General features: G+C 35.5%; 1 protein-coding gene and 1 pseudogene across 14 annotated transcripts in view; one reads left to right on the forward strand and one right to left on the reverse strand.

The window, feature by feature from the left end:
• MIER1 (MIER1 transcriptional regulator) overlaps positions 1–25,550 on the reverse strand; it is a 60,274-nt gene that overhangs the window by 9,087 nt on the left and 25,637 nt on the right. For all 14 annotated transcript variants that reach the window (XR_009258073.1, XM_058717043.1, XM_058717042.1 and 11 more), the window contains 8 exons: positions 19,851–20,012; positions 19,121–19,253; positions 17,132–17,196; positions 13,304–13,376; positions 6,311–6,462; positions 5,093–5,174; positions 3,675–3,769; positions 601–728 (listed from right to left, as the gene is read on the reverse strand). Coding sequence is in view for 13 of the 14 variants with exons in the window: in XM_058717043.1 (XP_058573026.1) it covers positions 601–728; positions 3,675–3,769; positions 5,093–5,174; positions 6,311–6,462; positions 13,304–13,376; positions 17,132–17,196; positions 19,121–19,253; positions 19,851–20,012 (890 nt within the window). In the remaining variant the exon portion in view is untranslated. The remainder of the gene's footprint in view (positions 1–600; positions 729–3,674; positions 3,770–5,092; positions 5,175–6,310; positions 6,463–13,303; positions 13,377–17,131; positions 17,197–19,120; positions 19,254–19,850; positions 20,013–25,550) is intronic.
• Positions 19,941–23,740, forward strand: LOC131504595 (large ribosomal subunit protein eL8-like; annotated as a pseudogene).

Raw genomic sequence — 25,550 nt, forward strand, 5'->3', positions numbered from 1 at the left:
CATCATGCGCATGTTCTTTCCTATTTAGAACACTTTGTAACAAAAATGAAAATGAAATCATTTAAAAAATGAAATCTGACCTGATTTATTTTCTCTGTCTTTTCCCTTTTATATCATCTATACCCAAACCTTATTTTGGTTTCTGGGATCAAAAATAGATTAGACAAGGAAAAATACTAATTTCCATTCTTTAATGAGCTTCTATGAGGCATTCAGCTCCATAGTTTTCTTTGAAGAGTCTCTTTTCTGTTCTCACTGTGCTCACAGTATTAGATAAAAACTATGTGCTTATACTGAATGGAACAGAAGTGAACTAAAACATGCTTTTAACAGCTATTCTGATCCGTTTTCTCTCCTGAAAACATACTCTAACATTTGCTTTGATGTATTTATTGTCTCAAATATTATGAATTGTAGTTTATAATGTTTCATAAGACACTGAAGTCTAAATGGCCTATGAAGATATTATCTGTAAATGGATAACTTTAAACTAATGTAAACTCATATCCTAGTGAAAAAGGAAGATTCTAAAAATCACAATTTTCTCAAGAAAAATCCAAAAGCAAAAATATATGACTCGACAGAAAAAAGTAAACTCACGTTACACCAGGATGAAGATTATATTTCTTTTTTCCAAATCGCGTTTGCTGAGCAAAGAAATCATAACGTTCAGATTTTTTCCACATATAATAGAATGCTACACATTCACCAACTGACCTTGTTCGAACCTATAAGAAACAAACACTTGTTTTTAACAATCATCTCCTCCTTAAAGGAATTATTTCATGAAAAATATCTGAAGTGTGAAAAATTTAGCTGTACCTTAAGTAATATATAATACTGTACGTATAAAATACAACACTGCAGCAGCTTTGTTAAAACTATTCTTTATGAATCCCCATGGAGAGAAATAATACACTGGCAACAAATCTTCAGATATTTAGCATCACGCTTTTTAAAACCATCTTAATCTGGGCCACCTGGGTGGCTCAGTCGGTTAAGTGTACGACTTTGGTGAGTTCAGACCCCGCTTCAGGCTCTGTGCTAATAGCTCAGAGCCTGAGGCCTGCTTCGGATTCTGTGTCTCCCTCTTTGCTCCTCCCTTGCTTTGCACTTTGCACCTCATTCTCTCTTGCTCAAAAATAAACATTTAAATAAATAAATAAATAAATAAATGCATCTTAATTTACTATACAAATAAATACTCCTCTATTGAAAATATCTGAAAGTGGCATTTATTTAAAATTAATGTTATGAACAGTATGCTTTTACTCACAGAATACCTAGGGAGTCTACTTTTAAATTCCCATTTAAAAGATTCTCTTAGAGGTCTTACTGGTGATCCAGACTCAGTTATTTTACTTTCTAGAAAGGCTGAGAATATTCCATAATGAGTTGAAAGGTATAATAATGCCAAAGCTAATTCTTTGTTTACTAAGTTACTCCAGTAACTGGTGCTATATCTACCTATGCGACTGAATGGCTCTCCTTACATAAATGTTCAACACCAATGAGACTGGCAAATGATGTGGACAACATCCCCCTTTTCAATACTTAGTTAGCTTGCAAAGCTGGTAGGGTTAATGTATGTAATAAAGTACTGAGAGTTTAAAATAAAGAAAAAAGGTATCTGCATAAGTGCTGGAATGCAAGACCATATAGCTTGAACCCATAAATGTCTAATCTTGAAGTAAGTATCCTGTGGGACTGACTGCATCTAAAGTCAATTTGATGACATCCTCATTTCACTACCGGACATATTTTTCTTTCTTCCCCTATGCTTGCACTTTACAAGTTTGGCCCATGCTGCTCTAAGACTGAAAGCTATCAAGGTTTTTGTTTTTGTTTTTATCATCTTCTCAAGCTTTTTTTTTTTTTTTTTTTTTTTTTTTTGCCTCCTTTAGAATCTTAATTCTATACAGACACCAGCCAAGTCGACTGTATTTTACTGAGAGCAAAAATTGAAAAGGTATTTTGGGGCATGCAAAGTTAACAATATTATGAAAAATCTTCAATAAAGTAAGCCTACATAGAACTTATGTTTAAGATCCAAACTTCAATTTCAGGAATAAAAACAAAGTCTTAATGTTTTCACTGGACCATTCTTCTCCTTAAAGAATTACTGTCCTCTTTTTTTGTTCACTAGAGTATATTAGGTATCGATAGGTCAGCTGACCTCTGGAACACAGAAATATCACCATCCCAAATACTTACAAAGAAATAAAGGTCTTATTTTCCATATTACATTAAAGGTTTTTTTGACTAGTAGTTTCCAGTCACCTAATAGGTTCTTATTTCTTAAAAAAGGGATTCTGGAGGGTTGCTGCTGCTAGTTATTATTCCAGCTTACCATTCCAGGGGTCCCCTCCCCTAGGTAATCCAGCATGGTTTGATCTGAATCTAGGCAGGAATGCTGGAAAACTCATATCCAAAATGTCCCTTTCAACCACGAAACAATCTATTTTTTTTTTACAGTCATAAACATACATATCTACTCATTAGCATAATACATGCCTTTCATAGAATATGCCCTGTGCTGGAGGTAATCAGTTCATCTGGACACAACATTAAGGAATATGATACATTTTTGACACCAATGCTACAACTCAAAGTATCTCTTATTAGTTTTATGTCTGAGGCCAAATACCAAAATGCAACAAGTTAATCAAGAGTAAACTAGTTAATGCACAACAAAATTAAGAAAAATAAACTCACAGGATTTATAAGCAACTATTTACAGAACATAAAATATACTATTAAATATGTAGTGAAACAAATTAAGTAGATACTACCCAATCACATTAAGAGGTGTAAGAAGAATGTGGGGACAGACTATTTAGAACTCAGACTTAAATTAAGCCCATGTAAGCCCAGATACTTTCAACACCATCCTAGACAAGCCATCACACAAAACTTAGATGCTATCTTTAAGGAAACATGTAATGCAAAGGTCCTTGTCATTTCTATTTGCTAAAAAATGTGGTATTTACATAAACCTAGAAATTCCTTAATTTCCTCCACTTAAACTATTGAGATTTTAATTTTGTGCATGCTAATTTCCCACAGAAACAATACAAGTAATTATGCAGTTCTTTTGGGTATACACGGACACTGTATTATTGATATTATCAATATGGAATGATAAATGGATCATGTTACATACAATTGTCCAATTATAAAATTATAATGTATAATAAAGCTGATTTATTGAGATACTCTTCTAGAAAATTAAATCTTAATTAAAACCAAATTAAATATTAAGTATCTGATTTTAGACACTTGGGACTTAAACAAATGTAAAAAATATTTTAATTGTAAATAATGTCATGTTACAAATGTTTTAAAGTTTAAAAATTTAAAGACCCTCCTTTAAAACAATCTGTCCCAAGTTTATGGAAAATAGTTTTAAACAATTACATTATATATACACATCCTACACAAAAGTTGATTAACATATTTGTAAATCAGTCCAATTCTTAAAGTCATCTAACATCATGCACTGACAACAGTCACTTAGTAAATGTATGCCAGAAAGTCTAGGCATGTTTATAATTCCCAAAAACTAACAGAGTAAAACATTCGTCAAAGAATGTTTAACATTAGAAAATAACTGATATAAGATGACCTGGGTTAACTAGCTTTTTATAAAAGAGAGAACATATATCATTACTTACTTTATTAGCCTGAATCAAATGAAAATCTTTTCCATAGGCCTTTAGCCCTTGTTCAAAATTTCTACACTCTTCTTCTGTCCAAACAGATAATTCCTCTGACAAAAAGAGTAGGAAAACTGTTAAAGCAATACTCCCCCAAATAATGCACATGAACAGTTACAAATAAAAATGTAAATTTCTAGTAACAATAAGGAAGTATTTTACTCCTGAGCTCTAGTACCGATGACTGCAGAAGATAAAGTGACAAAAACTCTGTATTTAATAAAATTTTGGATGATTTGGTCCCTAATTCTCCAATTTCAACTTGGGCCACTTTCTCCTTTATGATCTAACTATACTAGCTACCTTTCAATTCCTTAAATTCACTATGTTCTTTCTAACTTTAGACTTTGTGGTGCTGTTTCCCTTTGTCTATACTTATTTCCTGCCTCATCCTTCTCACCTAATTCGCTTACATCCCAGCAAAAATACCACTTTGTTCTAGAAGCTTTCCCTAACAAGCCTCACCATTCCCCAAATTAGGTCAAGTCCTACTGCAATAAATTTGAATTGAACCTTCTAATTCTTGGAAGAACTCATAACTGTTTTTCAGCTTCCCACCTAGGCTCTAAGCACCATGAGAGCAGGGACTTCCTCATGTCCTCAGAACTTGCCTTCCAATTTTTGTTGAATGAATGAATATCTTCCATTTGTTATGTGATAATATATAGTGTTCTTAGTGAAGCAGAGTGGGAGCTGGTTAGAATAAAAAAAAAACAAACCCAAAACCTGGACTGATTTTAATTATGGCTTCATTATTTATAAATTATGTTTGCCTCAGCAAAGGTACTTCAATTCAGAGACCTTAGTCTCAACAGTTTGAAATTAAAGTAACTGTCATATTCCATAGCTCACAGGGCTATTAAACAAGATCAAAAAAGAAAATATTTATTAAAAATGCTTCAAGGGCACCTGAGTGGCTCAGCTGGTTAAGCATCCGACTCTTGACTTCAGCTCAGGTCATGATCTCAAGGTCTGTGTAACTGAGCCCTGTGTTGTGCTCTGTGCTGGCAGTGCAGAGCCTGCTTGGAATGTTCTCCTTCCTTCTCTCTCTGCCCCTCCCGCATGCATGCATGCATGCATGCTCTCTCTCAAAATCAATACATAAAAAGTATTTTTAACAATGCCCTGAAATTAAAAGACATTTTGTGTTTTTTAATGGCCTTATTTTCCCATAAAGAACCAGACTTAATCCCATTTCCCATAATGCTTGTGTTAGACACAAGTTACGTGATATGTTACAAGTTATTTGTTATTCAGCAAATACTGAATTCAGAAAGATCGGTATTACTAAACCTAGGATATACCTATGTAGACTGAAGATCTTAAGTTCTAAATTTCTGCTAAGTCATGAAAACAAATAAAAATGTATTATTTACCTCTAGCCGCTTTTACATTAAATCTTAATCTTCTCAGTGCTTCTTCTGTGTCAAAATTGCATTTAACCAATTCATATAATGCCTAGAAAAATAAAAGGCTTCAATATGTGACCCAGAGTATGAATAATTCATGGCTACAATTTCTTATGAAAGTAAAAGCTTTTCCTGAATCCAGTGTGTGTGTTCATCATTTCTGGAGGACAAGTAATTCCAGTGAATACAACACAGAATTTTAAAGAAAACACTGAAGAAAAACAAATTCTGGGTACGTGGGTGGCTCAGTCAGTTGAGCATCCGACTTTGGCTCAGGTCACGATCTCACAGTTCGTGAGTTCTAGCCCCATGCTGGGCTCTGTGCTGACAGCTCAGAGCCTGGAGCCTGCTTCAGACTTTGCATTTCTCCCTCTCTCTCTCTCTCCCTCCCACCCCACTCACGCTCCCTCTCTCTCTCTCAAAAATAAACAAATATTAAAAAAGAAAAAAAAAATTCCATCCTGATTAATTAACGCTTTTGAATACATTGTTCAGGTAAGCAAATACTCTAACTTGGCAGCCATAATATCTCAGAAATTTAAAAATGAAAAGAAACTATTTTATAAAACTCACAAATCCTTTCTTTTTGGCTTTTTGCAGCTCCTATTCTAGTTTAAAATAAATGAGAAAAGAAAAGCATTGATTTAAAAAAGATAAAAAAAAAAAAAAATTGCTGTCATTAGGTTCACTTGTAGGCAACTTGTCTACCATATCCCTAAAACATTATCCCAGATAGTATTCCTAAGTTGATGATATCCACAGGCTCTTAGGAATACCCAAAGGAACTCCAAAATTTTGAAAAAAAGTATATACAGGCAAAATGGTATCATTTTTATTTTAGCTGAAATTACACTAATGAAGTAACCTTAGCTATCGCCGATTCCCTATTGATGACATTATAGGAATTTTGGTGGATATCTTAAGAGTGAGTGTGACAGCATTTGCATCTATAGATGTAAATGGTTAATTTACTTGGGGAAAGTTGTAAGTTATTTCTCCTTTTAAACTGAAGAACACACGATGTTACATTAGTTTCAGGTGTACAACACAGTGATTGGACAACTGTACATTGTGCTATGCTCACAAGTGTCCCCATATAATATTATTGACTATATTCCCTATACTGTACCTTTCATCCCTGTGACTTATTTATCCCATAATGTAAGTTACTTCTTACTCATGTACCTGTTCATTGTCTTTTATGTGAGATCCTTCAGGAATTGCTTCTACACCTTTCTCATCACCTGTTCTTCTAGATGCATCCTTAAGAAATACAATCACTTTATCTTCTGGTAAGTACTCAGGGTCCCACAGGAGCTGATCATCATTTTCATATACTAAATTAGTAAAACATAGAAGTTAAAAAAAAATGCCAAATCTTGTTAAGAGTTTGATTAAACAAATAATTCACACTTATAAGCCAACATGTTGAGAATTGAGAGGTACAGCATGGTCCTAGGACTTGCCTAACTTCATTCTTGTTCTTGGGTCATATTTTATGGCCTAAGTGATTTAAACAATTTTATAACTGTTTCAGAGCCAAGCTAAGATGACTTAGCTTGAGTTTACTCAAGTCCAAGCTCTCTTGGTTTGAATAGCATCACCACCATTTACTACCTATATGACCTTGGGCAAGTTACTTCTCTTCTCTCTGCATCATCTGTGAAATGGGGATAACAACATTATCATATTGGGTTGTAAAGATTTAAAGTACGCTAAAACAATTCTGGCACATTATTAAGGTTCAATGGATGTTAGCTACAACTATTATTTTTGAAATGAGAGGTCTAAAAGAATGCTCACCAAATGTTAACACTGCTTATTTCTTGGTGGTAAGGTTTGGGGTAATTTTTTCTTTTATGTATTTTTCTATGAAGTTTGAAAATATAATGAACATAAATCATTTTCATAAAACAAGAGTCTTTCCGTTTTTAAAAAAAGCATTTCACTTTCATCAGAATTTCCATTATAGTAAGACTAAAGCCTAAATCTCATCACAATTTAAAAAGTGGAAGGAAAGGAGGAAAACCTAAGATGAGAGCCCTGTGCAAATGTAACTGACAGGAAGATGGAACACAGACAAAAAAAACCAAGGAAGAATCAAAAGAGAAAAAGTAACAAATGTGACACCATCACTGCTAGGGGAAGAAAATGCTTCAAGGAGTGCTAGACTGGTTAAATGCTTTTCAGTGAACAGTGTAACAACTGAAAAAGGTACAATAGGCTTACTAACAAGGAGGGGAATGTTTTAAGAGCCATTTCTGTGCAGAAATGGAAGCTGAGGCCCCACTAGAGACGACTGAAGAGTAAATGGAAGGGAAAGAAATAAAGTAGGGACTCTTGAAAAGTTTGGTTTTAAGAGAGGAGAGACAGGTACAGCGGGAGAGGAGGTAGAGCTGAAGAAAGTTTTTGGTTTTATTGGTTTTTAAACATAGGAGACAATCATTTAAATGCCAGTAGGAAGGAACCAGCTAAAGAAAAACTCTGTATTTAAGAGACAGAGGATAACCGACAGTGCCAAAGTTCCCTGTGTTATTTAAAAAAAAAAAAAAAAAAAAAAGGAATTAACAGCAGGGTGTCTGGGTGGCTCTGTTGGTTAAGCGTCCAACTTTGGCTCAGGTCATGATCTCACAGTTCGTGAGTTCGAGCCCCATGTCGGGCCCTGTGCTGAGAGCTCAGAGACTGGAGCCTGCTTCAGATTCTGTGTCTCCCTCCCTCTCTGCCCTTCCCCTGCTCGCTCTCTCTCAAAAATAAACATTAAAAAAAAATTTTTTTAAAGAAAGGAATTAACAGCTAATTAAGCATCTCCTATGTATGAAGCACTATGTTGGGTGTTTTCATATAAATTACCTTGTCTCACTCTGCACCTCCACTACACACATACACTTTAAAATATCGTTCTACTTTTCTGTTTCCCAAAATAGATACTCTTCTTTAAAGTACAAGGATAGGGGCGCCAGGGTGGCTCAGTCGGTTAAGCGGCCAACTTCGGCTCAGGTCAAGATCTCACGGTCCGTGAGTTCAAGCCCTGCGTCAGGCTCTGTGCTGACAGCTCAGAGCCTGGAGCCTGTTTCGGATTCTGTGTCTCCCTCTCTCTCTGACCCTCCCCCGTTCATGCTGTCTCTCCCTGTCTCAAAAATAAACGTTAAAAAAAAAAAATTAAAAAAAAAATAAAATAAAGTACAAGGATAATCTCTAGAAAATTTTCCTTAGTAAACCTCATTCCTTCTCTAGCCTGCTGGTACAATCTTAGTGAAACTCTAAATTGTAAATACAATAAACCTACCATGATAAAGTGAATCTGGATATACGACTACTGATTTTTGTTGTCTGCTTAGCCTCTGTTCACTGAAGCGGGGAGTGGGGAAGACTACAGTTTTCATGTTCCTGAGACTGATGGATGGAGGGCGGACAAGGCCTTACAAGAAGTCCTAAGAAAGATGGAAGGTGGTGTGTCCCTGAGTCCCCAGTGTTCTCCCACTTAAATACGCCCATAGTGGGCCTATGAAACAAGCACAGATGACCTGAAAGATACTTCTGGAATCATTCTGTTAAGTTGCAAATTGCCACAGGATACAGAGATGTCCTGTCTAAGCTGAGTACACAAACATCACCAGATGGCGCCAAATGACAAGCCAGACCCCTAGAACTGTGACAAAACAGCTAGACAGGCTGACCCTGAGAATACAACACCTCATTTTATACAGTGACAACATACTAAAAAATAACCACAGATGAGAACAATCAGCATTTCCACAGAGAATAAATCACACTGTCTACTGGTTCCAGAAACAGACCAAATTATTTTCCACTTAAGTTTACACTCCAAATATGACTTTTGACCATGATCTAAATAAAACAGGCAACAGCTAACTTTTGTTAAATGTCTGTTGCAGAACGAAATGCCAAGAGTTCAGAAAATCAAAAATCCACCACTACGATAAAACACAGGATAAAATACAGAAGAGAAATAACATCTCTTGTTGTGTATATCAACTACCAAGCCTAGATGTTAGAATTTTTAAAAAAGCAACCACAAATATATCCACTTTATATTATGGGAGATATAATTCACATGTGATTATAAGTAAACGAAAACATTCTGAAGGCAGGAACACACCTAGTATATTCAAGTTACCCAGGAAAGGGCTTATTATGGAATTTTAAGTAACAAATCAAGCTCAAATAAAATGGGTTGTCACAATAAGTTAACAAAGTTCAGTGTGTGTGGTGGTGGTTTGAGGGTGTGTAGAAAGTCCAGAAACCACCACCACAAATCTGGGAAATTAATCCTCCATGAATAAATTTGTATTTATTCACTTTCAGTTTTCATAAGAAGTGTTATTCTGTTTTTTAATGCCAAAGTAAAAATTCAATGTAATCAATGTATCATGAGGATGAAAATGCCAGTCCATAATCAGCTATGGTATAATGAGGTTTACCCCATGTTCTTAAAAGGACACACTGTGATTAATGACATAAATTTTAAGTTGTTTAGCTGAGCCTTTCCTATATGTACAGGCTAAATGAACTGCCTTTTCAATAGTATTATCATCAACTAAGGATAATGCATGTGTACATTTTTTAGTAACTTCAGAATCAATAATATGTCAAATGTTCATTAGAAACAAAGATTCATGCAGTCTTTTGCTATTCACTGCTTCCAAACTCCTAGCCATCATTTCCTTACTCTAAAACTCATGTCATGCAAGCATGAAAATTAGACTGGGAAGTATGTATCTTGGCTCCTTTCTCTTAACCCTTTTCCCCCTAAGTAGCCCAACTAATTGTAATCAACCTAGTCCAGGGTTCTCAATCTCAGCAGTACTGACACTTTGGGCAGATAATTCTTAGTAGGGGGAGGCGGTGGCAGTCCTCTGTGTGTGTTCCAAGATGTTCAGCGGCATTCAATTCAGTCTTATCACAAAAGGTGCAGTGTTCATTCAGTTTAGTATATGGAAGAAACAATAAAATACGTAACTGAAAAATCATGCTTTTCATTTCTACAACACATCTTTGGGAATTAAATCCTTTCCATTTGAGTGAGGCTGACATCACACCCTGGAGTCCCAAGAACAGATAAATGAGCCGGGGCAAACCAGAAGAGTCACTCTTCTCTCTGGTCACAGTAATTACTTCTGGCTGAGCATGACTCAAACAAAGTTAACAGATTCTCTCTAGGACTTTTGCTGGAGCGAAGGTGGATACAGAAGTTTTCATCTGTGCTGGTTCTCTAGCTACAGGGACAGTGTAAAGCGTAAGCCAGGAGCTCCCAGTAGCCATCTTAGCCTGTCTTGTAAAAAAGGAAAGAGGGAAAGGAGAGGGACAGCGGATATCAGAAGAACCCCCAAATCCAGTTTTATCTGAAGCCAGGCCACCCAGAACTTTCCAGTTAAGCAATCAGGTAAATTCTTTTTTGCTGAAGCTAACTGAAGAGGGTTTTTGCCAATTGTAAGTAAAACAGCATGAACTGATGGTTTCTGAAAATCTGAAAAATAAAACCTAAATGTAATGAGTAAGATTAATCATCCATTGAATACTAATGTCACTCACTGAGTACTTACAATGTATATGCTGTTAAGGCTACCTGTGAAAATATCCTATGTAAATCCTCATGATAGGCTCTGTAAATAAATGCTCTTTTACAGCTATTTTATACTGAGGAGAAAAGGAAGTAAACATGTCCAAGGCCAAATGCCTACATACTGATCAAAGTTTACTGACTCCGTATTGGCTTTGTCAACGTTATTCTGCACCCACCTAATACCTCAGCCACCAAATGTTTACTAAGTGCCTATGTAACAGAATCATACCAGGTATTAAGGATGCAAAAAATAAACAAATGATTACAATACACTGCGCACTGAGTAAACTGCTAATTTACATAAATTTAAGAAAATTGTAATAGTATAGTTGAGATTATATAACAACAGATACAGGTTCAAAGAGGAATTTAACGTGACTGTAACAAATCTTGTTTATATAACTGAAACAGAAGTGACAACTGAGGGGCACCTGGGTGGGTCAGCTGGTTAAGCTTGTCAACTCAGTTTCAGCTCAGGTCATGATCCCACAGTTTGTGAGACTCTCTCTATCTCTCTGCCCCTCCCGACTTGTGTGCGTGCTCTCTCTCAAAAATAAATACTCAGAAATTAAAAGAAAAAAAAGAAATGATAGCTGATGAGGAATATATATGCTGCATGGAGTCTAGTAAAAAAGAAATCAGGTATCAGAGAGAAAAAAAATCATCAGTATCTCTCCAGGATACTCAGTAACAGGGTTTCCTTGTATCAATGAAAAAATTCTAATCCATTTACCAAATAATTCCTACAGTGAAGGTATCAAAGTTTTGTGGCATTTTTTTTAATCAAAATCACTCCAACCAAATGTTCTCCCTCTTGAATGTGTGCTCACCAAGCCAATGAAAAATATCTTGCAAACTTTTTCCTATAAGGAACAGAATGCACTAATCTTCAGTATCCCTTTAACAGTTTTTTCCTAACAATGTAATTTACCTAAGTTTCACATGAGTTTGGTTTGTGTGCACAGGGTACCCTAAGTGGTGACAAATTCTGGGTAATATGACAGAAGTATGAATTACTAGAAATACAAAACTGAGGAAAGAACCTATACTACAGTGACCCCTCTAAAGCAGGATCCCCTTGCTAAATCTAGTCTGATCCTCACACCATCTACAATGCTTGAATTCTCATGGTAAGTAAAATTTGTAAATCGTATCTGTTCTGGAAAAAAATAATTATGCATAATTGCTTTCTAAAATTACAATCAAATTGAAAGCATCAAACCCAAATTTAAAACAACGAAAGTTAAAGATCATTTATTTTCTATATCAGACAATACAAACATGTTAAAACATAAAACATATTAAGAGCTAATTAAAACTACCTTTAAGCCCTAACACTAACCTGCCATTTGTAAAACCAAAATATTTTCCTACCCACCTACAAAATACGAAATTTTCTGACAGACACTACTATTTTTCATAGTCAAAACTTAAAAAAAAAAAAAAAAAATTAGAACAAAGGTCTAACTTTCAGCTCTTTAGCTGGAGAAAGAACTCAATGGTGAACATGTGCTAATCATTATACAGTACATAAGCAAAGCATAACATTTAAAATTCAGTTACAAAAATAAATACAAATGTCAATGGTTCACTTATTTTTGCACACAACTCCAATGTGTTCACAAAACTATGTATAGAATCTTACTATATAACAAAGTCACTCCATATTGTACTTTTAATGTTCCTGTATATTGCAGGAATTAACTTGAAAGTAAGTACAAGCTATTGCTGGTGTGTTAAAACATTTTTGCTGTCACTAGAATTTACTGGCCTGTGGTGTTCTCTTAACTGCCTCTACCTACTGCTTGCCCTGAAAGCAGGTGCATTATAAAGGAAGTTTCTGGAGAGAACACGAAAAGGAAAACAAAAGTCTTCTGCAACTCCAAAAGGCTCTGCATATGTGAGCTGAAATGTGAAGACAACAACTGAAATAAAAGAAATGAACAAAGATTTCTAACACTGAGTGATGTCATACTATACATGAACTCATTAAAAACACACCCACAACATTCTTTCTGGAACTCACCCCAACCGAATAATCTAAAACAGACTTAAGACCTCAAGCATTTTATGTTACTGGAAGTTTAAGTACTTACGACTTGGAATTTTTATATAAAATGACAGAAAAAATCATGTAAAATTTAAGTATACAAGTTGTTTTCCCAAATTATTTTACAAATAAACAAATATTAAAGTACTCAATTTTAGTGATATTAAAAGTTTCAAAGCTTACCATTAAGCTTTTTAGGTCATTATGTACTTAAGTTTTTTTAAACCTAACAGCTTCCACTGACATAAAACAACCTATTATATTTAATTTATACAGGTTATAAAGGATTTATCCAGGGAAATTAAAATATGAAAAACAAAATGAAAAGTTGAGATGTTTTAAGTCACTCAGTATGAAAAGGCATTCAATTTTTTCTAAGAACGAAACTGGAAAAACAAACATCTTCTTCTTACAGAGATAATGAAGGGTCTTCTTTCATAAATCAATGGGTAACAAACTGTCCTGGTCTCATTCCATTATAAAATAACAGTTCATCACTTCAAAAGCATAAATTCAAGCTATGTAACTTTACTAATTAACCCACCTTTTTCATTTTCTTTGTATCTACAAATGCCAACTGGAATCTCTGCTTGAAACATGGAGCCCACCATAATCTCCTATTTTAGAAATAACATAACACATTAGTAAGATCTAGTAACACAGATTTTATATCCATTTTCTAACTTTACCATCTTCCTAGGTAAACTGTTCATGGTTTCTCTGTCATAAAAGGTACAACCAATTAACTACCTCAGAGGAGTATTGTGAGGATGAATGAGTTAATAATAAAGAGCTTGGGTATGATTGGATGAAAATATTAGTAATAATAATGGGGTGTAATGCAATATACACAGTGAATACAAACTACTTCAAAATATGGAGAAAAAGAAGTAAAAATGAGTTCTTATAATTCAAACTGCAAACACTCTGAAAAACAGAAAAGCAAATTCAGATACATTAAGGTATTTACACTGTAAACTATGGTCCCTGGATCAGCACCATCAGAGTCACTTGGGAAACTGTTAGATATGCAAATGCTCAGCTCTTACCTGAGCCCTACTAACTAGAAACTCTGGGGATGGGACTCAGCAAGCTGCTGTGCAGGTGATTCTGACATACACTCTTATCTGAGAACCACAGATTGAAGGTAAAGAAAAACGGGTTTGTATAAAGCTCTGTAGAGGTCAAATGGATGAAAGCCCACATGGATAAGCAGGTTAGTGACTGACTTTCACAAAACAATACAAAATGAAAAAAGTAACCTCCCCAAAACAAAATTAAATCTTACTTTAGGAAATTTAGTCATCAAATCTATGTAAAATCACAGGTTAGGGGAAGCTGGCTGTTCAGAAAGGTAACTGGAGATCATCACCGATGAGATATTACAAAACAGAGGGACCAAGATTATAGACCCTCCTTTATCTGGTGGCTAAATGTTAAGACTGAATCTACTGCATTTTCAAAATGAAGATGTAGGCAGAAAAGGTACAAGTTTAAGGTGACAGTTTACCAGTTTAAATAACAGTTGAAATAACTCTTAGGATTTGAAAAAATTCCTCTTATTGTCAACCCATTGATACCACAATCTCATTTTTTCTAGTATAACTTCAAAGACATACTCTATGCAATTAATTTTTTGCTAAACCTGCATAGGAAAACCAGTCAATTTTCTAAGAAGAATTCACACACAAGTTTTCTCTACTCTTACAGGTGAATTTTATGTCTTTGATTATAAAAAAAGAGTATCCTACTATCACTTCTTGTGCCTCTTTTAACTTTACTCATCAATGCTTACCAGAGAATAGATAGTTAAGTTATCAACCTTCCCTGTCTCAGGCACTTCTAAAAATATTAATGCCTGGATCCATTCCAGACCAACTAAATTGTAATCTCTGGATAAAGGCCCTGGTAATCAGTATTTAAAAGTTCTCCAAATGATTCTAAACATGGAGCCAGGTTTGAGAACTTCTGGACTACTGTAAAAATAAGACAACCTCTTTTCCCTATTGAGTTCAGAACACGTTTTTTACATGCTAATCTGTAGGGAAGGGAAATAGCACTTAGGAGCATTATGTACCAGGTACCTTATGTGTAATTTTCATTAAATCCTGTGTAATTTTCATTAAATTCTCACCAACTTCAACAAGGCTAAAATTTTTATTTCTGTATTTATGTGAGATGAAACTCAAAACAATTAAGTTCCTCAGGAATGCACTCTTAAGTTCTAGGGCTGTAACTTGGACTCAAATTTGATTTCAAAGCTGTCTCCTCTGTCCCAATTCCTAGAAAAATTTAGTGTCTTACAAGCCTTAGAAGATGATTCAGAATCTTGAAAATTTTTACTACAACAGTCTAAATCATTCTAAAATAAAACAGTCTGGATTTACTGTGGCCTGTTTTATTACGTAATTTCCTGACGAAGAGAATACTCTCCCATGTTGTCCCTCTTTTAAGCTTTTGTTCCTTCACTAAAAAAAAAAAAAAATAATTCAACACTTACTCGAATACTGCACACTTCAGACATAAAAACAATTTAAGCTGGAGGAAACAGATATAAATTTAAATATATGGTAGAAAGTAGTAGTTTAAGGTGACTTTCAAGGTTTTTAGTTTTCATAATTTCTGCATGGTGTAGGAATCAGAAAAAACTGGATTGAAGAACATTTGCCCAAATAGGTCACATAAATAGTAAGTAACTTTTGTGATCCTTGTTTTCTGTCTTCAGCCCCATCTTTCATTCATCTTTCACTCAAATTAATACATACTGCACTGAGCTAAACTTCCCTTACCATTCTAACTCACAATGGTATCGCTGTCTTCTAAACAGCTCCTTGGAAACCCAGAAATGGACCAACTGTGGCTGAAGCCGACAATACCTGGGAGCCCACTCCAAGTTCATTTGAATACTTCATTCTTCCTAATAGAAACTCTTTAAGTATAAGATGTTCTCTTATTTTAATTACCAAGGTGTCAGCTCTTTAAGTCTGCTCCAAGCATCCCAAACCAAAAAACTTTAAACTTAAAAAAAGCAAACAAACAAAAAAACAAAGCCACAAGAAGACTCAAAACTATTAACTAATTAAATAATTAAACAATCGTGACTTAAAAAGTACAGCCAGCCCACTGATTTTGATGTTTAGAGCTATTCTGCTTCCAAAGAAATGATTGTTTATGCACTAAATTTAAAATCAGACCTAGGAAAAAGAACAGCAAAAAATGCTCAATGTAATTTTTAACAGCAAAACACAGTGATATGTCTCAATAAGAATGACATCATTTCGGGGCACCTGAGCTCGGTTGGTTGAGCATCCAGCACTTGATTTTGGCTCAGGTCATGATCTCACAGTTCAGAAGACTGTGCCCCATGTCTCTGTGTTGAAAGCTGCTTGGGATTCCCTCTGTCCCTCCCCCTGGCATGCACAGGCTCTCTCAAAATAAACATTAAAGGAAAAAAGAAAAAAAGAAAAAAAAGAGGGGTGCCTGGGTCGCTCAGTCAAATGGCCAACTTTGGCTCAGGTCATGATCTTGTGGTTTGCGAGTTTGAGCCCCACATCGGGCTCTGTACTGACAGCTCAGAGCCTGGAGCCTGCTTTGGATCTGTCTCCCCCTCTCTCTCTGCCCCCTCCCCTACTCGCTCTGTCTCAAAAAAAGAAACATTAGGAAAAAAAAAAGGAAAAACAAAAAAAGAAAGAATGGTATCATCCTTATAAATGATTTGCTCTAATCAATTCTACATGATATTTTGACATATTTTCCTAGTAAGTTCAACTGCTTTGCAACAGCTTAAATTTAATTCTTCTACTTTACTGTAAAACTAAGTTGTACAGTTATATAGTTTTATAATTAAAAACTTATGTCAATATATAATCTTTAGATTCACTTTAGAAATTAACTTATTATGGATAGCTATAGAGAAGCTCAAATGTGTCCCTTCATCCAACATACTCTGAATTGTAAATATCAACATTAATATGGGATGGAAAAACTTACAATTTAAATTATTAAACAAAAGCCACTTTAACAAAACCAAAGCCTCAACTGCTTTCCCAAGTTTAAAAAAACATTCACTTGTGATACTTTTTACAGTGCAACAAAAAACTAAATCGGCACTAGCTCGAAATTTCAATTTCTGTTCTTGGTTTGAGATGGATTTGCTCAAAAAGAGTCCAATTCTTTCTATGCCATTATTTTATTTTATAAAAAAATAAGTATTCTTACTTTGATATATTAAAGGGAAATCTGAACATCTTCCAAACATTTAAAAAAGGGCTTACCTCAAAACTTTATCAATATATAGAGCTAGTAAAATAATAATTATACTTGTTTTTAATGTTAATTTACCTAAACTTGGGGAAAATATGGCTCTAACTACCTTTTTCCAGTCTTCTGATGGAATATAATCTTCATCTTCTTCAGATTCTTCTTCTATTTCGCTATCTAGAATAAATAAGACAATATTATAAAATGATTGTTTTTCCTGTCCACATCTGTGTATCTAGCTGTATGTTATTTTTTACATCTACCATAGAACATTTAAGTGTGCCTGAAAGTATCTGCAGAATAGGGCCAAGATATTTCTAATCAAATAATACCCTATCAGTTTAAAACAGGAAAACAATCCACAAACCTAGGATAATTCCAATCTTAGAAAACCGCATCCTTAGACAATTATTTCCTACGAAAATTTAAGAAAAAAAGTTTAATTAGAGTCAAGATAATCTGTTCCTGAACCTAATTCTGGTTCTGGTGACAGAATTATAGGAGCTCAATTTCTTCCCTAATAAAATGAGAATTTGGATAAAACAAAAACAGTAGTTTCCAATCAGTGCTCCTTGAGATACTGAGAACTTTTTAGCAACACTCTGTGGGAGTGTGAAGGGAGGCTATGTATGAAGACCTCCATTCTCCTCAACCTCTTTTCTTGAGAGCAGGCAAGCTGCCGTTTGTTTACATTTGGAGTAAAATTGTATTTACATACTGGGATAGGAAATCTAAAACCTACTACATGTTTCAGCATCTTCTCAACTGTAAAATGGCATACAAAGTTCAAAAGGGTAAATTACATTCAGAAATTAAATCTTCCTATGGAAAAGCTAAGATAGGCAGTATATATACATAGCTTTCATGCATACATGCATCACAACTGAAATACCAGATCATGAAATAAATATTGTTTTAGAATGCAGTCACTTAGCATCCCACTTTTAACCAAACTTTGGCAATTTATCTAAGAAGAAAAAGGAAAAACACCAGATTTTCACCAAACTTAAAACACAGTAATTTCATTAACCCATCTCTTTTTATAGTTAGTGATACACTTTCTTTTCAAGTGGACCAGATCTTTGATCAAAACTCACAGTAAATTTTTTTTTAATGTTTGAGTGTGAGAGGGCAGAGAGAGAAGGAGACACAGAATCTGAAGTGGGCTCCAGGCTCCAAGCTATCAGCACAGAGCCTGACGCAGGGCTTGAACCCACGAACTGCAAGATCATGACCTAAGCCACCGTCAGTCGCTTAACTGACTGAGCCACCCAGACTCAGTGCGTAAAACTCACAATAAAATATTAGCAGCACTACATTCACTTGCAAACTAAGTATGTAACAGAAATCCTTCACACGAAGCAGTAGCCATGTTTAATCAGTTATTGCATTACCACACATTTCATGACAGGTGGTTGTTCTTCGAGTGTCTTTCTGTCTTTTAAATAAAGCATAGAAATTTAGACCACAAGTCTGAACTGATAACACTAATGGTTGCCTTTTTCTTATCAAAGAGCTGTCACCTACAGTAATGATTCCTGCTTAGAATGAAATACCATGGAGCAAATGAAGCATGCAAATATTCGAGATACGTACATTAAATGTCTCAACGACTGGTCATCTGTGGCTAGATTACAACTGTAGTAAAATTAGGAGATCTTCCGTATAAAACATATTATCATTTCAAGAGTAAACCACTTCTTTAGAACTAGGAACCACTGATTAGAAAAAAGCAATATTTATGAATATAGGTAAAAAAGGCTAAAAGGCAAAGAAAGTAGAAAATTAACACCGAGGAAAATACCAGGAGAAACAAAAAAAGATGACCATGAAACAAACTAAATTCAAAGAAGCGTTGGCGGGGCGGGGGGAAAGGAACACATTCAAAATCAAGCAGTACAGTGATGCAACAATTATTGCAATCTACTCATGGACAAAAAGGGCCCTATCACTGCTAAACTAATAGCCTAGAACAAAACCTAACACTGTTCAGCGAGATTTCAGAGTAAATGAATTCAAACAGATGAGTGAACAAGAAATGGAATTTTCCATCATATATTAAATGGTAAAAATTACCCACACAGCAACCAGTGATACTTACTTGTATCAAAATATTTACATCGACGTGGCCGGATTATTTCTTGGGCATCTTGAGAAGCAACAGATTGTGACGGATCATCATTGGAAGACTGAGTTTCATCCTCTTGACCTGATGAGTCCTTTATATTCTCTTCCTGTAGAATAAAAAAATTAAATTTCTTTAAGATGTAAGGAAAACTGTTGCAGATGAAAGGTTACAGTATTCCAAATACAACTAGAAGACTAAAATAAATACACTAAATTCATCATGGTATTCTGGGTTGGATCCTGGAACAGAAAAAAGGACATTAGTGGAGAAACTGGCAAAATCCGAATCGTCTATAATTAATTATAGTTTAATTAATTAATATGGTTAATAGTACCAGTGCCAATTTCTTACTTTTGACAATATACCATGGTTACATGAGATATAAACAGGGGAAGTCAGGTAAAAAGTATACAGGAACACTCTATACTATCTTTGAGCTTCTCTATAAATCAAATTATTTCAAAACAGAATAAGAAAACTGAATACAGAACTACCAATTAGCTTTTATTACTTAGAAACAGTATTTTTTTTTTTAAGTTAGTTCAAATTTACTTACAAGAGACACTGAAAAGAAATGCACAAAGACACAGATAAAACTATTACTTTCTCAGGAGTAGATTACAGGCAACTTCCAATATTAATAAATTACTACTGCAACAAGAATAAAGACTACAATCTTAAGAATTACTGTGTATAACCTTACTTTATTTTCCCCACTACAGCCACTGTTATCATCGTTATCAGCATCTTCATCGTCTTCACCTTCTTCTTCCTCTTCCTCCTCCTCCTCATCTTCTTCAGGGAGTCGAATAGTACTATCATAACCATAAAGACTGAGAAGTTCATGAATTGGCATGTCTCCTTCCTAAATAGACCAAATAAAAAGTTAACTTCTGAATAAATGATTATTTCATTTTCCTGTAATTCACAGATCTACAGCCTTCATTCCACACAGAAAACTTTTAGACCTGTATCGAGAATTCTCAAATCATACAAGGTGAGCCAAAATAATTCTGAAGCCTAGGAAAATCCTAGTCTTTCAAGAATTTCTATAAGAGACTGATCAATTCTAATTGCTAACAATAACACCTTTAAGCATAATAAAAAGTAACACTGGCTTAGAATTAGAACCGTTCTTCTGTGCGATCAATAAATGTAGCTTGACAATTAACACTATGTATAGATACTCACACTTAGGAGTACCATATACAATTTGGGAGTGGGAAAATTAAAAGAAACAATAAGAAACAATAAAACAAAAAGAAACAAACACATTAAAAGAAACAATAATGATAATATAAGAATAATACTGGATTACATTAGTCATACATTCTTTTCTAGGGTTACCTATAATGTAAAATCATGTCATATGCAATCCTTACAATCTATTTAACAAAACTGTTACATTACCCCATCTCACAGATGAGAAACTCAGGCTCACAGATTAAGCAACTTCCCCCAAAATGATACAGGGTACAAATAGTAGAGCCAGAATTCAGGTCTAATTCCAAAAGCCTATACTCACTCTTCAGTACGTTAGAATACTGCTTCAGCCAGTAATACCCATTAAAAAACATACCTCCTGAGAGTGAAATGAAGAAATATCCATATGCAATGAAATGAAATCAAGTGTTCTATAGAAGGTACTCTAATAATCAGTAATCAAGTGATATAAAGTATCAGGGAAATAGGAGACTATTTTGACTATAAAAAGAAAATGTAAGGGTTTTTGGGTGGCTCAGTCAGTTAAGCATGCGACTTTGGCTCAGGTCATGATCTCGCGGTTTGTGAGTTTGAGCCCCATGTCGGGCTCTTTGCTGACAGCTCGGGCCTGGAGCCTGCTTCAGATTCTGTGTCTCCCCCTCTCTGCCCCTCCCCTGCTCACACTCTGTGTCTCTCTGTCTCTCAATAATAAATAAACATTAAAAAAAAAAAATGTAATCCAAATCACCTGAACATATTACACACACATTCACGCACACCCTCCTTCTACAACCCCCGCTCCACCTCTCTGAGAAAAATTTAATAGGCAGTTTTGAACCTACCAGAAGGGCAACCATGAAACAAAACATGCTTTGTATTTCTCCAGCAGTCTTGCAGCATTATTCATGGACAGAAATAAGTTGCCCATGTGTTACATACATTGTTCCAATAGAGATGGATAAATCAGATTGGATGATATAACCTGATGACACTAAGTACTTAGCTCATACATTTAACTCCCATCACTCAGAATTTGTGTGCAGGAAGCAATTAATGTTTATGATTTGAAAAATTTTTCTTATAGAAAGAGGTAGGAAGAAAATTATTTTTAACACGGGTATTTCACATTGTAAATGGAGATTCTAGTTATATATTAGTTTGTGAATCTATCTCTAAAAGAGAAATCAATTCTGAGAGCCCTGGTGACCCCCAACAGCCACAACCTGAAAAGTGGTAACTGTAACAGGTAAGGTACTACCACTGCAGCTGAATGACTAGCTGGCATACTTAACTGGCATCTCCTATTGTGTTTCTCAAAGTGCAATAATACAAACAGTGCTTGAGGTGTTCAAGGATCTAATCCATGCAGAGATCCACGTACCATGGACCTGGTACAGGACACAGAAATTTGGAATTAGAAAATCAGGATTTAAGAACTAAAACAGAACTTCAAAATCAAGAAAGTAGAATAAAAGAAAGCTACAGAAAAGGTTGGTTGTACACACAGTAATAACAAACAGCTGCCCTAAAGTGTCTTCTATGTGCACATTTGTGATAAGTGCTTTGATTCCACTATCTTATTCTCTCTCTTCTGAACAAGAGCAAAGGAAGAGTATTATGCAATCTCAACAGATCTTTAAAAGCACCAGTGGGACAAGTTTATTACCTTTATGTACAAGTAAGAAAACCAAGCAGAAAGAAACCTCATGCCCTGAGAGACTTTTCTGTAATACCTAGACCTAATCCCAGCTCGTATTTTCCATAAACTCATTCTATACCACAAATTAGAAGGTCTGACAATGGCAGTCACTACTATGAACAAGAACGCACCAAAAAAGCTTCAGCGTTAAGTTTGCAACTAATATTTACACAGACTTTAAGAATTCATGAAGAGTTTGTTTCATCAATATCTCATCTTTAAAACTTCCCTAATATAGACTGCTATTACGTCTGATTTTTAAAAGGGAGTTAACTGATACTTTGAAAGAACATACAAAGTAGGCAGGTTATCGATCAAATGTCTGCGGGCTTTCTAGCTTTGGTTTCTTACATTCGAGGGCAATAGAATCACCTTGAGGGCTTATCAAAACAGAGTGCTGGGCCCCATCCAAGTTTCTACTATAGCAGGGCAGAGGTTGGGCCTGAGTATCTGCACTTATATGTGCACTTTATATGTGCCAGGTGATACTGATGCTCTTGGTATGAGACTACCTTGAGAACCACTTATCTTACGTCTAAGATACCTGCAAATTTCCTTTCCAGTGAGAGGTAATAAAGTTTGATTATTATTGTTAATAAGGCTTATCACTAACATCTGTTAACCCAGGTCAGTTATATGTCAAAAGGATAGGTGACATACTAAATGCATGGAACAGTTTTTTTATTTTGTTTTTTGGGTTTTTTTTTAATTACTATCAGGAACGTGGAATGTCTCATTTCCATGGTTAGGTCAAGAATTTGTCCCCCTAGATAAGCATTTAAGAAGTAAGATTCACTTGAGCTCTTTTCCAGCCATCCAAGATGCCAAAAGGACAGAAGGCTAAAGGGAAGAAGGTGGCCCCAACCCCTGCTGTCATGAGGAAGCAGGAAGCCAAGAAGGTGGTCAACCTGCTGTTTGAGAAGAGGCTCAAGAGTTTTGGTATCGGACAGGGTACCTAGCCCAAAAGGAACCCCACCTGCTTTGTCAAATGGCCCCGCTACACCCAACTGCAGCAGCAAAGGGCTAGTCTCTATCAATGTCTGAAAGAGCCCCACGGGATTAACCAGTTCACCCATGTCTTGGACTGCCAAAGAGCTACTTAACTGCTTTAGCTGACCCATAAATACAGACCAAAGATGAAGAAAGAAAAGAAAGCAGAGACTGTTGACCCGGGCTAAGAAGAAAGCTGCTGACAAAGGGGATGTCCCCATTAAGAGGCTGTCTGTCCTTCCAGCAGGGGTTAATACTGTCACCAACTTAACAGAAACAAGAAGGCTCAGTTGGTAGTGATTGCACATGCTGTGGATCCCCCTGAGTTGGTTGTCGTCCTGACTATTCTCCGTTGTGAGATGGGGATTCCCCACCGCATTATCAAGGGGAAGGCCAGGTTGGGCTACTTGGTCCACAGGAAGACCTGCACCACTGTCACCTTCACACAAGTTAACTTGGAAGACAAAGGAGCTCTGGCCAAGCTGGTGGAAGCCATCAGGACCAATTACCATGACAGATATGATGAGATCTGCGGTCACTGGGGAGGCAACATCCTAGATGCAAAGTCAGTAGCTCACACTGCCAAGCTAGAAAAGACAAAGGCTAAACAACTGGCCACCAAGCTGGGCTAAATGTTGAGTCTTCCGTACATAAAAAGCAATAAAAAGTTCTCTTTAAATAAAAAAAAAAAAAAAAAAGAACTGTGACTCACTTTTCATTTCTCAAAGAAAAATTTAGCAACACTGCTAATATTGACTAAGCAGAGAATGGAGGAGAACTGAAAGTGGTTGGTCACAATACATTTGGAGACCTAACTGAATGTGAAGAAACAGTAACAGAACTGGCAGATAAAGAAGTCACTCAAGTCAGAGGAAATGACTACCGCACAGGTACAGAAACAAAAATGAATACAAGGTTACCCTAATTAGAGCAGAAGGCATCTGTAGTAACTAAAATAAGTTCGATCTTGTATTTTTACCTTTCTCTAGTTTCATTTAGTTTCTAGTAGGAAGTGTTACACTCTACTTTTGACTGCATTTGAGAGTAACTGTTGAGCAGTGATTGACACTACAAGGGCTTAGGGAAGATTATACATGTAACAAAATGTTCCAGATGGACTTTGGCAGGGAAAGATTTAGTTTGTCAGAGACAGAGCTAGGTTGGAATCCACTGCTATTGTTCACATGTAGTATAATTAGAGCCTAAACTAGTTAAATTAGTGGATGTGGTAGAGAAAAAACTCAAGAGACCTTGAAGAAATCAACAGGATTTAACCATTAGTAAAGAGTGATTAAGAGGTCTTGGTGACACTGAATCTCTGTTCTAGACACTCCTTATTCCCAGATACACATTCATATAACTTCTAAAACAGTTCTAAGAAATATTAAAAACAATAAATTAAAACCAATAAAGTTCTAATAAACTTCAAAGTTAATTTTAGCTGGGTTCTATCACGTGTAAACAAAATATCCTTGCCTATTCCACTGAGGAAATGCTTGCTTAATATTAACAATAAAGGATATAGCGGTTTTATGCTTTTGCTTAGGTACTGACTTTTAACTTAATTTCTTGTCACCTAATACCAAGTTTGTAAGCAACAACTTAGTAAACGACAATCAAGACTGAGGAATACAAGACAGAGTTTGACATTAGTATAAAAAATATCTTACTTGAACTAAGGTATAAAGTGAAGATCTTGCAGCAAACACTGAGCTACAAGTACTACAATAAAAACCAAAATCAATTTTGCTGAGGAATCCTCAGTTTCAAATTCAAGTAGCATTTATTATGTCCCTACTATGCACTAATGGATGTACGTAGTATTTAACAAGTACCCTGTAAGGATAATTTATTGTCTGCCCCACCCCCTCAAATCCTTTCTCTTTCTATTTCCATATTCATCTTCTTTCAGGAATGTTCTTTCCTCCATTCCAAGCATGTATTTTGATTGAGAGCTCACTTTCTGGACTACATAGCATCTGATCCAATTGGAATCACTGCATTCCTGGCCATAAGTTTGGAATGGGCACGTAACCCAAGCCTGGCCATAGTTTGTTTCCAGATTTGTACCAACAGCAGCTAAAAAAACAGAGAGTATCTTAAGCAGTACATCTTGGAGACCTGGAAACTGACAGCATATAAACAAAGTTGGTCTGAAAAAGGATGCCACCATGTAGAACAGCAGAAACAGAAAATATCTTCTGGTGGCACTGAGTCCCTAAGGACTAGATATCTCCCTGCCCTTATTAAAATTACATGAGCCTTACATTAAATTCCTTATTTTGTCTAAGTAAGTTCAAGATGGATCTCTATTATTTGCCTCCAAAAATACTGATATAAACAGTAATGATACCCTATAAAACAAATGTTCCTTGCCATTTGTCTCTGAAAAAAGACTAAAAGCTGAATAAAATGTGGCTGACTCAGCACATTATTATACTGGGGTCTGCCAGTCACCTATTCCAGATAATCTCTCATTAACTTATATGGTCAAAGTCTATGTTCCATAAG

The sequence above is a fragment of the Neofelis nebulosa genome, chromosome 2, assembly GCF_028018385.1.
Source record: "Neofelis nebulosa isolate mNeoNeb1 chromosome 2, mNeoNeb1.pri, whole genome shotgun sequence".
In the NCBI taxonomy this organism is placed as follows: domain Eukaryota; kingdom Metazoa; phylum Chordata; class Mammalia; order Carnivora; family Felidae; genus Neofelis; species Neofelis nebulosa.